This window comes from Sceloporus occidentalis, unplaced genomic scaffold (genome assembly GCF_023333645.1).
Source record: "Sceloporus occidentalis isolate IW3139 unplaced genomic scaffold, rSceOcc1.0.p SCAF_39, whole genome shotgun sequence".
Taxonomy (NCBI): Eukaryota; Metazoa; Chordata; class Lepidosauria; order Squamata; family Phrynosomatidae; genus Sceloporus; species Sceloporus occidentalis.
This window is the reverse complement of record NW_028317019.1, coordinates 1,552,785-1,568,553: the sequence shown is the minus strand read 5'-3', so window position 1 is coordinate 1,568,553 and position 15,769 is coordinate 1,552,785. Positions and strand designations below refer to the sequence as shown.

At 43.4% G+C, this 15,769-nt stretch overlaps 2 protein-coding genes across 2 annotated transcripts in view; one reads left to right on the top strand and one right to left on the bottom strand.

The window, feature by feature from the left end:
• Window positions 1-15,769, bottom strand: part of LOC149290385 (uncharacterized) — a 242,142-nt gene that overhangs the window by 100,952 nt on the left and 125,421 nt on the right. The window lies entirely within an intron of this gene.
• LOC149290388 (uncharacterized) lies at window positions 798-14,652 on the top strand. The gene is made up of 3 exons (XM_089489288.1): window positions 798-806; window positions 11,343-11,463; window positions 13,726-14,652. Exons 1-3 carry the CDS (start codon window positions 798-800, stop codon window positions 14,535-14,537), a joined length of 942 nt encoding a protein of 313 aa, XP_089345414.1. The 3' UTR covers window positions 14,538-14,652.

The following is a 15,769-nucleotide window of genomic DNA, read 5'->3' as shown; positions in this document are numbered from 1 at the left end:
GAAGGAGCCAACCGGACTTTCTGTGGAGCCAAGTCCTATCTATTGGGATCAGCCACGGATAAGGCTCTCTCCTGAATCCTTACTAACCATGTCTGTGAGGATGGTGGGACTGTGAGGAAGCCCTCCCTTTAGATGTCAATGCACACCTTGGTTTATATAAAGAGATACGACCTTTCCAATATGAAAAACAAAAGCTTTATGCTCACACACGCAGTTTCCCATCTCCACTCCTGCTTTTTCATACCTTGGAAGAAGAGATGGGTCATTCCTTCTATGGACTTAAACAGATCTCTGTGACATCCAAACATGAACAGTGGGATTTCCCTAAACGCAACTTGAGGAAAACCAACCAAATATGAACTAAGGTATCAGATCTTGGTTTGTTTTAACTAGAGTTTACCCATAAAAAGCAACGCTGTGGCTTCTCCAAAGGATTCTTTAAAATTGAGTAGATGGAGCTAATTAGTTTGAGTCTTAATACTATCATGGGGAGGCGGGAAGCCTCAGATCTGACCTAAATGCATTGCTGATCACTTCTGATGGTCTTCAATAAAGTTATTTTGTTCATTCAATTAAAAAAGAATTGGAAGCAAATGCTTTCAAGCCCCTTCTCCAGCGAGCAAAAAGAGGAGGGCAGAGTATGAGAGCTCAAGGCTCATATAGTATTCATGTCACAAAAAAACATGGTTTCCCATTAAAATAATCCCAGGGCAGCATGTACATTAGATAGCGCTTTAAGTCCCAAATGCTGAAAAACATACTCAGTCGCACACAGAAGATATAAGGAAAACTGTCGCATGGAGCAGGTCAGTGTCACCAAGTGTGGAAGAAGAAGAAGGAAAAGTGTTTTATATACTGCCTCATATGGAGATCTCTGGTCAGCTATATCAGTAACAGACTTCCCTCGGGTGATATTCTCCTGGCATTTTGGACTACAAATCCCTATCAGTTCCTATACTGGAACGATATACACAAGTTACTGTTCAAAATACCTAGAAGATTGGGGAAAGCTCTGACTGACTTTTCAGGGACAGGGATAGATCTTTCTTAGCTTCCTCTCTACATAAGATCCTACACAAAAACTGAACACAGAACTTCCTACATGCAAAGCATGAACGCTGTCAGTGCATTATAGCACCTTTCTTGCAATATGGTAAAAACAAATACCAGGACCTATACAGGAGAGACATGATTTGGAGGTGAAGAAGGGACACCCCTTTTTCAGCATGAGATTAACCCACATGGACAGTAAGAAAATGCTTAAACAAAGAGGTTACAGGGTTTTTTTTTAAATAGGGTACTGAAGATGTCACAAGCTTTAGAGGGAAATCCTTTGTGACCACTGATGACAAGGGCAATGTCCAGCAGATGACTGACACACGAACAGCCACATCCCACCAAATGCTTTAAAAGGAAGCACCAGGGGATGGGGTGGAAAATCACTCTGTCTACCATTTATGACTATTCTGCGAACACAGTCATTCATTCGCTGTCACCTACTGACCACAATTCTCTGCATGGAATAGAATTGGTGAAAATACAAAACACAGTACAACAGGGCTTCAACAAAACAGTGATGAAAAACAGCAAAGAGAAAGCCAGCAGCAGGGAATAAACCTATGGCCAACTTCTGGCAGAGTTGTGCCAGAGATTCCTAGAGAGAACATATCAATCGAAACCTCAAATAATCAAATCCACAAAAGTCAAAGCCACAAATGTGGAGGGCCAACTGTACTCCATAAAGCTAAAAAGCAGCTTCATATTTTATTGTGCTAGAAAAGAAAAAAAGTGTAGAAGGACTATGTATCTTGCAGGTATTAAATTGGCATAGAATTTGGGGGAGAAGGCGGATTTCAATGAATTACATACAAATAGGTATGTCTGTGAGCGTGTGTGTGCACCATCTTCAAGTCGCCTGTCAATGTATGGTGACCCCATGAATGTCATGCGTCTTCACAGGCAAGGAAAGATTCAGCCATGGTTTTGCTAACTCCTTCCTCTGAAATAGAGCCTACAGCACCTGACCTTGGTTGGCAGTCTCCCACTCCATTACTATCCGGGGCTGACTCTGCTTAGCTTCTAAGATCAAATGGGCATTGGTGCCTTTAGAGTTTTTAGGCCAAATACACCTACACTACAAGCGAATTCCCATAACTCTTGTGCAGCTGCTGGTCTTCCCACATACAGACACATCTTGGAAATCCTTGAGTGAAAGGGCAATAGATGGCATGAAGGAGAGCATCACTTTCATCAGACCCAACATGGACCCCTAAGCCTCTTCCTCATGGACTGAAGATAGACCAAATAGAATGGGAAATGGCCATAATATAGCCATAGTTCAGCATGTTTCCATTTCATTAACTTCAAAAGGAATCATTAATGATGCATTTGGGGCCTATAATTCTATGTGTACTAATCTTGGAGAAGGAAAATAAACCATAGGTTTGGACCACAGATGTGTCCCAAAGGAATCAATAGGATCCTTAACTGGATCCTACAAAATAAATCTCTCTTACAATGCAACCATTTTCATTTCCTAGCAGCCACTCAGGCATCTTACAAATTCAGCATGTTTAATTTAAAAACATATATCACCTATAATAGTATTATAATAGCTATTGCCTCCATCTTTTTTTCATTCTGATCTCAATCCACAATCATTTAATTGTGTGTCTGTGTGTGTACACATATGTCTATATGCATATGTGTGTGTTTGTGTATGTGTGCGCATATGATCTTACAATACTGTACTCCAAGCATCTGAGAAAGGCTGTATCTGCACTGCAGAAATAATCCAGTTTGGCACCACTTTGACTACCATGGCTCAATGCTATGGAATCGTGGGAACTGTAGTTTGTTGTGGCACCGGAGCTCTCTGACAGAGAAAGCTAACACAAAACTCACAAAACTATAATTCCCAGAATCCCATAGCATTGAGCCAGGGCAGTTAAAGTGGTGTCAGATGAGATGATTTCTGTAGTGCAGATGCAGCTGAAATGAATCACAACCCACAGAAGCTGATGCTGAAATAAAACCCTTAAGTCTTTACTTGCTTTGTTGTTATTAGCTGCCTTCGACTCACAGCAACACTGTGGATGAGCCACCTCCAAAGCCCTCTATCCTCCATTGCTCTGCTCAGGTTCCCTTGATTCAGCCCCATAACCTCCCGAATTATGTCTAGCCATTTGGCATGCGGCCTTCCTCTCTTTCTACTCCCTTCTACCTTTCCTAGCATTACTCTCCTGTTTAATTATTCATGCCTCCTCATGATGTGGCCAAAATACAACAGACTCAGTTTAGTCATTTTGGCTTCCGGGGAGATTTCAGGCTTGGTCTGTTCTCGGATCCATTTGTTTGTCTTTTTGACTGTCTGCGGTATCCTCAGCCCTCTTCTCCAGCACCACATCTCAAATGAATTGATGTTCTTCTCATCCACTTCCATTACTGCCCAGCTCTCACAGCTGTACATGGCATCAGAGGATACAATGGACTGGACATTAGTGCTCAGTTGTATATCTTTAGACTTTAGGACCTTCATGGCTACTCTTCCCATTCATAGTCTTGTTTTGATTTCTTGACTGCAGTTTCCCATTCTGATCAATGTTTGCTCAAAGATACAAGAAACCTTTTAATTTCCTCATTATTTAGGTTGAATTTATGTAGATCTTCCCAAGTCATTATTTTTGTTTTCTTTATGTTCAGTAACAAGCCCGCCTTTGCCATTACTTCCTTGACCTTCCTTAGTAATTGTCCCAAGTCCAAGGTGTTTTCCTATAGTAGTATTGTATCGTCCATGTATCTTAAGATTGCTGATGTTCTTCCTTTTATCTTCCCTCCTCTTCAAACCAGCTCTTCATTTATTTTCTGCATGTAAATTGAACAGTTGGGGTGATATGATGCAGCCTTTTTCCAATTGAGAACTATTCTGTTTCTCCATGTTCTGTTCTGAGAGTAGCCTCTTGTCCTGAGTACAGATTCCTCATCAGGACTATCAGATGTGTTGGCACTCCCATGCCTTTAAGGGCTTTCCATAGCCTTTCATGATCTATGCAGTCTAAGGCTTTGCTATAGTGACCAGTGTTTCACAAACTCTGGTCTTCCAAGTGGTTTGGACTTTACTGGTCAGTAAACAGGAAAGCTGCAATCCTGGGAACAAGTTTAGGAAACACTGCTATAGTCTATTAAGCACACAGTGATTCTTCCCCCTGGAATGCCTCTTACAGTCACACAACTACAAATCCCAGAATTCCATATCACTGAGAGCCATGGCAGTTAAAGGTGGACTATTTCTGCAGTGTAGATGCAACCAAAATGAATTACAATTCATAGAGTTGGAAGAGACCACATGGGCCATCCAGTCCAACCCCATTCTGCCATGCAAGAACTCCCAATCAAAGCATCCCTGACAGATGGCCATTCAGCTTCTGTTTGAAGACGTCTAAGGAGGGAGAGAGACTCCACCAAAATCTCAGAGGGAGTTTGTTCCACTGTTAAACAGCCCTGACTGTCAGGAAGTTCCTCCTAATGTTGAGGTGGAATCTCTTTTCCTGTAGCTTGCATCCATTGCTCCGGGTCCTAGTCTCTGGAGCAGCAGAAAACAAGCTTGCTCCCTCCTCAATATGATACCCCTTCTAATATTTAAACAGGGCTGTCATACCACCTCTTAACCTTCTCTTCTCCAGGCTATACATCCCTAGTTCCCTAAGTCCTTCCTCATAGGGCTTCATGGTTTCCAAATCCTGTATAAAAATTTCTGCTTCAGACTCAAGAATGGCCTTTCCTCTTCTGTGAAGAAGACTGCAACATCTGAAAAGGTGATCTGCAATAGAAAATAGCCCTCATCCAGAGAGTGATTCAGGAGGGAAGCACAGGGTGAATCCCAAATATGATTTGATCACTTCAGGATATCATAAGAGTGGGACATATTGGAATATCCTCCCTTCTCTTTTCCTTAGCTCCCTGGATCTTCAAGAAAGGGGTGAGAGGGAAAGACAAGGCTGCAATCTGTGTTCTTGGTCATCTAGATTTCTCCTGGGATGGGAGTATTTGTTTAGCAATGAAAGCTCTTCCCTGGAGGCCTTCCCAATCTGCTTTACTCAACTGACAGAGGTCTAGGGCAGTGTCACCCCATCAGCAGATTTATTTATTTATTTATTTATTTGATTTCTAGTCTTTATGGAGGTCCAGTTCTTTTTGGAGGCAGAGAACACTCCAGGGCCCTCTTCCCTTCCCTGGCAATAGAAATAGGAAGACCACATATTCAGCCATTAGGAATGGCTTCCTTTCATGGTGGCTCCAAACCAGCTGCCTTCACCAGGAGCCTCACTACATCAAAATGGAGGAACAACCCTGCCTCAAAGCCATGGGTTCAATGCTCTTTTAGGAACAGAAGAAGTCCTCCTGAGGACACTCTGAGGGCTGCCATTGGCTGGAATCCCAGTCCCTCCCACCATCCCTGGCCCTGATTGGCTGGAATCCCAGTCCCTCCCACCATCCCTGGCCCTGATTGGCTGGAATCCCAGTCCCTCCCACATCCCACAGAGAATGACATCACTGCTACGGAAGGCTCCCTTGACCAATCAGAGAGCAAGATGAAGGTTCTTCTGGAAGCTTCCATGAGAAGGAGGTATAAGGCCTGAGAGACCAAGAGACAGTTGGGGGAATTGTGTCGGTTGGAGATCGAGAGAGAGAGAGTTAAAGAGCAGATCTTGGAAGTTACTCTCAGAATTGGACGCTTAGCTTTATTTAATACCTTATATGAATTTAATATTATATACTTACAAATATTGTAGATGCAAGACTCTTAATATCTTGTAGGACTTATATTTTAGTTATATTTTGTTATTTATAGTAAATACCTCCTTGGAGTATCTACTACTCGACGCTCCTTTTACACGTGTTTTGGCTCGGTTGATGCTTGGGAAGATCAGTAAAGAAGGAGAAATAAGGTTCCTTAACTGGTCCCAGTGTAGGTTAAGGGAAACCCTTTTATCATTCTCTGGATGATGGCAGCGTGATTTCAGGAATTTAAGGGTCTGCTGGGCTAAGAGCCATAACGTCTAAATGTCTAATGAACAATTTGTAAGCCACTCTGATAGCCTTTTGGCTGAATAGAAAGGTATAAAACTATTATTATTATTATTATTATTATTATTATTATTATTATTATTGAAGGGCCGCAGTTTGGCTTCTTGGACCACCGGAGATCATCAAAGTGAGTCAGTTGGAAAAGCCCATCTCACTCCAGAAAATAAAGGTACTTGAGGAGTTTGCTCTCTATGTCTTTCTGTAATAATAGCTACAAAACTGATAATAGCATTTGGGACATTTAGTCTTTTAAAAACAAATATGGCAGATTTAAATGCTGCTTTAAAACCTCTTTCCATCTGCCAGCTTTGTGTTGGTTTTGGGGGGAAATGAGAAAGTGTTGGGAGGGAGGGACTGCCAACAGAATTAGGAGATGCATTGCAGGCTATGGACAGTTTGCGGCCAAGAAAGGTCTAAAAGACACGGCAGCAATAGTCCAGTCTGAGAGCGCTTTAACTGTCCTGGCCCAGTGCTAGGGAATCCTGGGAATTGGAGTTTATTGTGGCACCAGAGCCCTCTGACAGAGAAGGCTCAATGTCCCACAAAACTACATCTCCCACAATACCCTAGCACTGAGCCAGGGCAGTTAAAGCAATCTCAGATTGGATTATTGCTGCAGTGTGTTTTGGACTTAGGTGACCCTTGGCAAGTCACACTCTCTCAGCCTCAGAGGATGGCAATGGCATCCCCTCGCTGAATAAACCTGCCAAGGAAACCCCATGATAAGTTTGCCTTAGGGTTGCCATAAATTGGATTAGACTTGAAGACACACATGAAGAACAGAAAAAAGTCTGCTATTATTACTCAGGTTGTACATGGGAATGGGAGGCAGTGTGGTACAGTGGTTTGAGTGTTGGGTTACAACTCTGGAGTCCAGGCTCCAGTGCCCCACTCCTCCATGAAACCAGCTGGGTCCATTGGGCAAGAAGTCACACTCTCAGCCTCAGAGAAAGGCAATGGCAAACCACCTCTGAACAACTCTTGCCAAGAAAACCCCAGGGAAGGCTCCCCAGAAGTCGGCAATGACTTAGAGCCACTCCACAAAAAACTACAAAGCCTCAAGAAAGAGCCAGTGTGATTTAGTGGCTGGACCATTAGACTATGACCCTGGAGCCCAGGGTCCGAATGCCCTCTTGGCCACGGAAATCCACTGAGTGACCTTAGGCAAGAAGTCACACTCTCTCAGCCTCAGAGGGAGGCACTTGCAAAACCACTTCTGGACAAATCTTGCCAAGAAAAGCCTTCAATGGACTTCCCTTAGGGTCACCATAAGTCAGAAACAACTTAGAAGCACACAACGACAACAAGAGCAGTAACAGCACTAACACAAGGCAGCTTGGGAGAAAAGAAGGAAGGAAGGAAGAAGGAAAGTAACAAAGAAAGAAAGAAAGAAAGAAGACTTGGGAGTTGTAGTCCTCGGTTGAGAGGGATTGGAGTGGCCTTACTGCAGGGCAGGACCAGTGTTGGTAAGAAGCCTTGAACTTATTTCCTGGCATGTTTTACCAAAATCCATGGAATCCACCCCATATTACACGGAATATTCAGTCAAAATCCCTTGAAAGTTCCCGTAATGTTAATAATAATAATAATAATAATAATAATAATAATAATAATAGGATTTATTTATATTTTTATTAATATGGTGGATCTTTAGCAAATAAATGTAAACCTAATTGAATAAAAATAATTGTAACTTATTTCAACTCTCAAAATTACCATTGGACCAAACAAAGAATCTTTCAGTCTTTCTAATACCTTTAAGATACTTATTTGGACATGAAGAGGGGCCAGGAAGATTTATGCAAAATAGAAACGTGTTTGGCTGCAACCACACTGCAGAAATAATCCAGTTTGACACCCCTTTAATTGCCCAGGCTCGGTGCTATGGAATCCTGGGAATTCTAGTTCTGTGAGACATTGAACCTTCTCTCTCAGCAAACTCTGGTATGATAACAAACTACAATTACTGGGACTTCATAGCACTGGGCCATGGCAGTTAAAACGGTATGAAACTGGATTGTCTCTGGAGTGAAGATGCAGCCTGAGTTGGTTCCAAGACACACTGCAGAAATAATCCAGTTCAAGACCACTTTAGCTGCCGTGGCTCAGTGCTAGGGAACCCTGGGAATTGTAGTTTTGTGAGAGAGAGCTCTGGTGCCACAATAAACTACAATTCCCATACATCTGAGGAAGTACGCTTAAGTCTAGGAAAGCTCATGCTGCCAACTTTTCTTTTAGTGAGTCTCAAAGGTGCTACACGATCTATCTATCTATCTATCTATCTATCTATCTATCTATCATCATCATCACCATTATTATTATCATTATTAAATTCAAATGCAGCTGAAAAAGTGGACTTGGCAATGCTGATATACTGTAGAGACTTTTTCTCTGGGGCTGTGATCTGGAAGCGTGGAGGCAATTCCCTTCTCAAATCAGGGAATCCTGGGAATTGTAGTTTGTTGTGACACGTATGTATATATACAGTATATGTATGTGTATATATGTCTGTGTGTGTGTGTGTGTGTGTGTGTATATATATATATATATATATAATGTGTGTGTATATGTGTGTCTGTATGTCTGTGTGTGTGTGTGTGTGTGTGTATCTGTGTGTGTTTATGCATGTTCAACTGAGGACTCAGAGAACGTTCTAGAACATACTCCATAGTCACAAACAGCACACAAAATGGCTGCCAGAACACAAAATGGCCGCCAGTGTGGCTGGGGCTCCAGGGTCCCTCAGTCCCTCCTGCCTTGTTCCATATTAACTGCAGGAGGAGCCTGTGAGGGTGGGGCAGGGGGCGGGGCCTTCCAGCTCCTCTGCTCCCATTGGCCAGATTAAAGAAGGGGAGGAGTTTCTGCCTCTCTATTTAGCTCTGCACGCGGAAGAGTGAGTGAGAAGGGGACGGAGGGAGGAAAGGAAGGATAGACAGACAGACAGACAGACAGACAGACACAAGGAGGAAGGAAGGAGGCAGAGAGAGAGGGGAGAGGGAGCAGAGGGACAAGGCCTGGAAGTTGTAGGTTTCACTACTGCACTGAGGCCTCCAAGTGCTGAGCCAGAGGTGTCCATTTTGTGTTCTGGCAGCCATTTTGTGCTGCTTGTGATTGTGGGGAATAATATTCCAGAACCTTCTCTGAGGCCTCAGTTGAACAGAGGCCTCTCTCTCTCTCCTGAGGCTCCAGAGTCAGAAGGAGGCCAGGCTCCTTGGGCCAAAAGGAAGGAAGTGTGTCCCTTTGAGTGTCTTTTGTGAGAGGGTTTTCTTAGCTCTGCTCCTTCTGGGGAACAAGGGTTTTAAAAGGGATCAGAAATGGGGAGGAGAGTCTTAATACAAGCCTTCTTCTTCTTCTTCACAAACATTGAGCTTTGGCTTCTAAGAGGAGGCTAGTCCCCTAAAAAAGGCCAAAAGTGGCTCCTCTGGGAGGTTTTAAGAGTCTCCCCAGTTTCCTTATTAATAGATTATTAGGCAAGAAGGAAGGAGACACAACAGAATAACTCATATTACCAAGAATGAAACATAAAACAAACAACAAAAATAAGGATTATAGACTAAAACAAACTACTTAATTTTTTAAAGGAAAACCATTATTAGGAGGGTAAAAACAAGACATGGGTGCTTCTATCCTTTTACAATCGACTCAGGATGTATCTGCACTGCAGAAATAATCCAGTTTGAAACTCCTGGCTCCATTCTATGGAATCCTGGGATTTGTAGTTTGTTGTGGCATGAGAACTCTCTGGCAGAGAAGGCTAAGTGTCCTAAAGGTAAAATCCCAGGATTCCATAGCACTGAGCAGTTAAAGCGGTGTCAAAGGGCCTTATTTCTATAGTGTGCATGCAGCCTTCTTCTGAAAGGGGCTGATGCTGGGGAAAAGCACTGGGGACCTCTGCAGGTTTCAGCAGATGGTTTATTTATTTATGAAGGACTGATTTCACATCTATCTATGGGGACATAGCCAGGGGCCTCTCTAATTCCCCATCCCCTAATCCCCCCCCCACTCTAATAAGGCATGGAGTATCTGTTGAGTAGGGGAGCTGAAGTAAATCTATGCTAGGTCCAGGGAGCTTTGTTTGGTGCAGAGGGAGGAAGGGGATGCCCACCTCTGCATTGGGCCAAAGGAGGCATTTGTCACCTGCGTATGTCTCCAGCAGGATGCTGTTCTTTGTGTCTTTGAGTGCTGCAGGGTTTCTTGCCAAGTAAATCCTAATCCTGGTCCCTTTTCTCAGGACCTTCATCTCGGCCTCCTTGGACACGGCTTTGGGCCTCTCTTGCTAGAAGTGACCCAAGTGCAGGACAACCAGGATCCCCCTGCCCACCTGATGGCCGAAACAGAGGCCAAGCAGAGGGAGTTGGGCTCCAACAGAAAGAGGCTCCTGAGGTACAACAGCTCTTTGGTAAGTTGCCATCCTTACTAGTAGTTTCATCTATGTCTGGTCCGGCTCATGAAAGCAAGCGGAGAACATACTGTCCCAGTTTGGCAGAAAGAGTCCTGGGTAATCCTCTGTCACCTCATTTTTTCAGAGGCTAATAAAATGTCCTATTTCTCTCTCCTCCTCCCACTTTCCCCATTCTCCTCAGGTCAGTTCAGTTGCTGAAAAAATTGTTCCAAATTCAAAAGAGTGTTCATCCCTTCCACTCAAAAGAGGGGAGAGGAGAGGAGAGGAGGAAGCAGGGTCTTGCCCTTGTCAGGAGACGGAGGCAAAAGCAAACTGCGGTACCCTTCCTCGCTTGTGTGATCTTTATCATACAACTTTGCCCATCTTGACCACCTTCTGGTGTTGCTTAGCCACATGTGTCTTGCTTTCCTCATCTGTGAAATGCTGGGGGATATGGGAGAATATGTCTAGGCCTAAATTGAGGGTGGGCCCAGTGGCCCTCAAACCCAGAGTACTCCCCAGAACTGTTTTTAACAATGAAATATACCTCTGAAATTAGGTGAGATATGGCTAAATGCACTATAATTCATTGGTGACTAAATGTACTATACATGTTGGGATAGTCAGTATCCTAATCAATCAATAATATTCCAGAAATGGCCTAAATTATATTTTTTATTATATTGTATATTATATTGATAGGATTCGAGACAAACTGGATCTCAAAGGCTGCAGCTTTTTTCTGGCTTGCAGAATTTAAAGTTTATTTCCTGGACTGAATTCTAAAGTGATCAAATAATATTTGGGATGAACCATGTGCTTTCCTCCCCTTTTGTTTAGTCACTCTCTGGATGAGGGCTATTTTCTGTTGCAGGTGACCTTTGCGGATGTGGCGGTATATTTCACCGAAGAGGAATGGAAAATGTTGACGAAGAAGCAGAAACTTATGTACAGTAATGTGATGATGGAGAATTACGAGAATGTGGCCTCTGTGGGTAAGGAACCTGAATCCATTGCCCTTCCTGTTAAGACTGAGGGCCCTTTCATAATTTACTGTCAGAGCGCTATGATTCTGCTTTAGAATGATGTAATCAAAGAGTTGAAATAGACCACAAGGATCATCCGGTTCAATCTTCTTCCATGCAGGAATAAAGCACCCCCAAGAGATGGCTATCCAGCCTCTCTTTAAAGACCTCCAAAGAAAGAGACTCCACCAAACTCTGAGGGAGTAAATTCCACTGTTGAAGAGCCCTTACTCTCAGGAGGTTCCTCCTAAAGTTTAAGTGGAATCTCTTGTCCCTCTGGCTTGCATCCATTGTTCCATGTCCTTTTCTCTGGAGTAGCAGAAAGCAAGCCTGCTCCATCCTGAATATGACATCTCTTCAAATATTTGAACAGGGCTGTCATATCCACTCTTAACCTTCTCTTCTCCAAGCTAAACATGCCCAGCTCCCTAAGTCGTTCCTCAGAGAACATGGTTTCCAGACCATTCACCATTTTGGTTTCCCTCCTCTGGACATGCTCCAGCTTCTCAACATCTGTTTGAATTGTCGTCCCAGAACTGGACACAGGATTATTGCAAGTGAGCCTTGACCAAAACAAAATAGAGTGGCACTATTACTTCCCTTGATCTTGAGACTATACTCCTATTGATACCGCCTAGGATCACATTGGCCTTTCTAGCTGCTGCATCACATTGTTGACACATGTTCAACTTGTGCTGTACTACAATTCCTAGTTCCCTTTCACACGTAATTTAATTGTCATAACAACTTCCTGCGGAATCTTGGAATTTCTAGTTTTAGTGAGGCACTATTGTCTCCACTTTGTAAGGTTTCTAAATATCCAATCCTAAACTGCCAATTCTGGAATGTTGTGGGACGCAAGTGCTATGCTTTTAGGGGAGTTTGGTACTTAGCTCAATAGAAAGAAATAGTTTTACTGGGGCAATAGTGACCTCTGGACTCAGCCAATCTATAGCAGTTCCTGAATCAAACAGATCTTCAGTGGGATTTGAAATAGGTTTTTGTGTTTTATTTAGGGGGAAAGCAAAACACACAGACACATACATATAAGTGTTCACGCACACACGCAAGAACTAGGTAACAAAGGTGGGAGTGGTGAATAGATGTAAGGCTTTGATAATGGTGATATGTTATCTATCCAGATCTTTATTCCAACTGTTGAGGATTTGAAATAAGGAGAGGTCAGTAGTTCCCATGACAGTTTGGGTTGAGTGCATTGAGGTGTTTAGCCATGAAAACAAACAGAGTGTCTATCTGTAACTGGACTGACACCGAAGAACAGCAAGTCGGGGCTGATATTTATACTGAAATTGGTTTCTGCTTGGGAGCAGAAACTGTGGGTTCAGAAAGGTTTATATCACTTTAGAATATTTCCTTTGTGGGGGAAGAATGGTGTGAAACGAACTGAATGCAATGGGTGTTTGATGCAAATACATCAGACAAAAGGGGTTAGCACACAGCCTCTCAGATTCTTGTTGGCTCTGAATTTTGATCGCGTTCACAAGCCAATGTACACTACAGTTTGAGGGTGATGCACCCAGATACAGCTCAAAAATATCATAGCAGAGTATGGAAGCAAATATCCAGATATAGGCATTGGCAATGCAGTGACCACTTTTCACACTTAAAAATAAGTCACAAACACAGTCGATTTAATTGAAATCCTTGGAGGTTCTCTATCTTCAGTTGCAAAATAATATAAATATTTGCAAGCTCTCCTCCAACTTCCATCAACTTTACTATCCCTTGTACACACAACTCTAATGCAATCCACACCAATCCGCATGTGAGCTGCATACTGTATTGGTTGTGAGTCATCTCTTGGTGCCAAACAGCATGAAGCATCCTCTGCCGTTAGCTTGCATCATGTCTTGGTCTCTGACTCAGCATTCAGTGGCCGTCTCACAGGATATGATGCCACCTGTCAATCAAAGTATTTTTGCACATGTTTAATTGAATATTTTTTTTGAACAGTCCTTTGACTATCTTCTTCCACTGATTCCCTCAAGGCAGTTCCCATATGGTCTCTTCTTTGCTAGCTCCTATGAGTATGAATGCAACTGTTCAATGGATTTAGGGGCATAAGCATCAGGGTCATGATTAGGTTACTCACAGCAACTTTATTAATTTAATCTCTAAGAAGGCGGGATTAATGAGGGCTAAATCATGCAGTAACACCCTCCTCTGTTAAGTCTGATTTTCAGTCTCATCTGTAATTGTCCTTCTTTACAGAAAAACATTTGAGTTATGAGAGAGTCCACACAGGAAAGAGGTCACAAAAATGCCAGCATTGTGGGAAATGTTTTCCTTTCCAGTCAGTCCTTGTCATACATCAGAGAGTCCACACCGGGCAGAAGCCATACAAATGCCAGCGTTGTGGGAAATGTTTTTCTCGGAAGTCAATCCTAATGATACATCAGAGAGTCCACACAGGAGAGAAGCCATACAAATGCCAGCGTTGTGTGAAATGTTTTTCTCAGAAGTCAATCCTAATGATACATCAGAGAGTCCACACAGGAGAGAAGCCATACAAATGCCAGCATTGTGCGAAATGTTTTTCTCGGAGGTCAGTCCTAGTGAAACATCAGAGAGTCCACACAGGAGAGAAGCCATACAAATGCCACCATTGTGGGAAAGGTTTTTCTCAGAAGTCAGACCTAGTGAAACATCAGAGAGTCCACACAGGAGAGAAGCCATACAAATGCCACCGTTGTGGGAAAGGTTTTTCTCAGAAGTCAAACCTAGTGGCACATCAGAGAGTCCACAGAGGAGAGAAGCCATACAAATGCCAGCGTTGTGGGAAAGGTTTTTCTCAGAAGTCAAACCTAGTGAAACATCAGAGAGTCCACACAGGAGAGAAGCCATACAAATGCCACCATTGTGGGAAAGGTTTTTCTCAGAAGTCAAACCTAGTGAAACATCAGAGAGTCCACACAGGAGAGAAGCCATACAAATGCCACCGTTGTGGGAAAGGTTTTTCTCAGAAGTCAAACCTAGTGGCACATCAGAGAGTCCACAGAGGAGAGAAGCCACACAAATCCTAACATTATATTTGTCAATAACGAATACAACAAATATATTTTCAATCCAGCAGTGCAAAGAAAAGGCCCTTGTGATCTTATTTGTAAAATTTGTCTGTCAATATGTCTCTATGTTTTCAAGTTGGATTTTGTTAAGTTTAGGTTTTAATTGCCAATAGTATAGATAAGTGCTTTGGGTTGTCAATTTGGCTGGGGATTGTGGGTTGTGGTATAGGTTAGGTAGATGGGAGGTTGGGATTTGTTGCAGCTGGTTAGAATAGTTATGGGAATTATAGCTTTTGCAATGTGTGGGATTTTGGCTTAAGAAAGTTGGAGGCCGGCATTAAGAGAAAGGGCTAGTTTCTGGGAATGGCAAAAGGGGGCCTTGTTACCTGTGGGGCATAGACTGTGGGAACTGGAGGTGGGGGCTAGGTTTGGAAGAGGGTCATGTTTTAGGTTTTAGGGGTTTTAATGTATTGTTTGGATTGGAGTGGTCAGTTCTGGCTTAAACACTGAATTTCTATGTGTTCTCAATAAAGTTCTTTATTGTTTCAACTCACTGGACTTTGATGCACAGAATTTCTGAATTTGCCCAAAACTGACCCTTTCTTCTCTCCTCAGTTCTCATCTCCATTCCCAGCCATAAGAACATCACAGACACACAGACACAAACATACAGGATACACACAGAGAGCTATATTTCCAAAGCAGAGCCTTCCTTTCCTGCCTTTCCCTGCTGAGTCCAGCTCTGCACCTTGGGCTCCATTGCGGTCTCCTTAAAGGAAGAAAGGAGGGAAGGAAGGGGAGGCCACTGAACCCCGGTGCATACCTTCTTTCCCACAAAGGCCACCAGCGGAATAAGCAGCAGCATCTAGGACCTGGCTATCCCTGCGCATGCTGAGGAGGGGCCTTTGGGACTATATGCGCCTGCACAGTCTCAGCCCCAGAAGCCATTGCTGCCCTCACAGTCTGTTCTGAGGGAGGGAGGGAAGTGGGGAGAGGCCTTGTTCATTCAGAAGAATGGCTGGAGGGGAGAAGCCCCTCTTCTCCCCCCAAAGAAAGGCAGGGGTCCTGCAAGGCCTCCTCTCCTTCTTTCCTTCCCTGCCCCCTCCTTGGGGGATTCCTTGGGTCCCGGGTACTTGGGGAGTTATTATGAGAAATGAGGGCCAGGGGGACCCTTAGAGAGAGGCATGGCCATGGAGGGGAGGGGGATCCAAGGGTAAAAAGGTCTTTGAGGAGCCCCCTCCCTTGTGGAA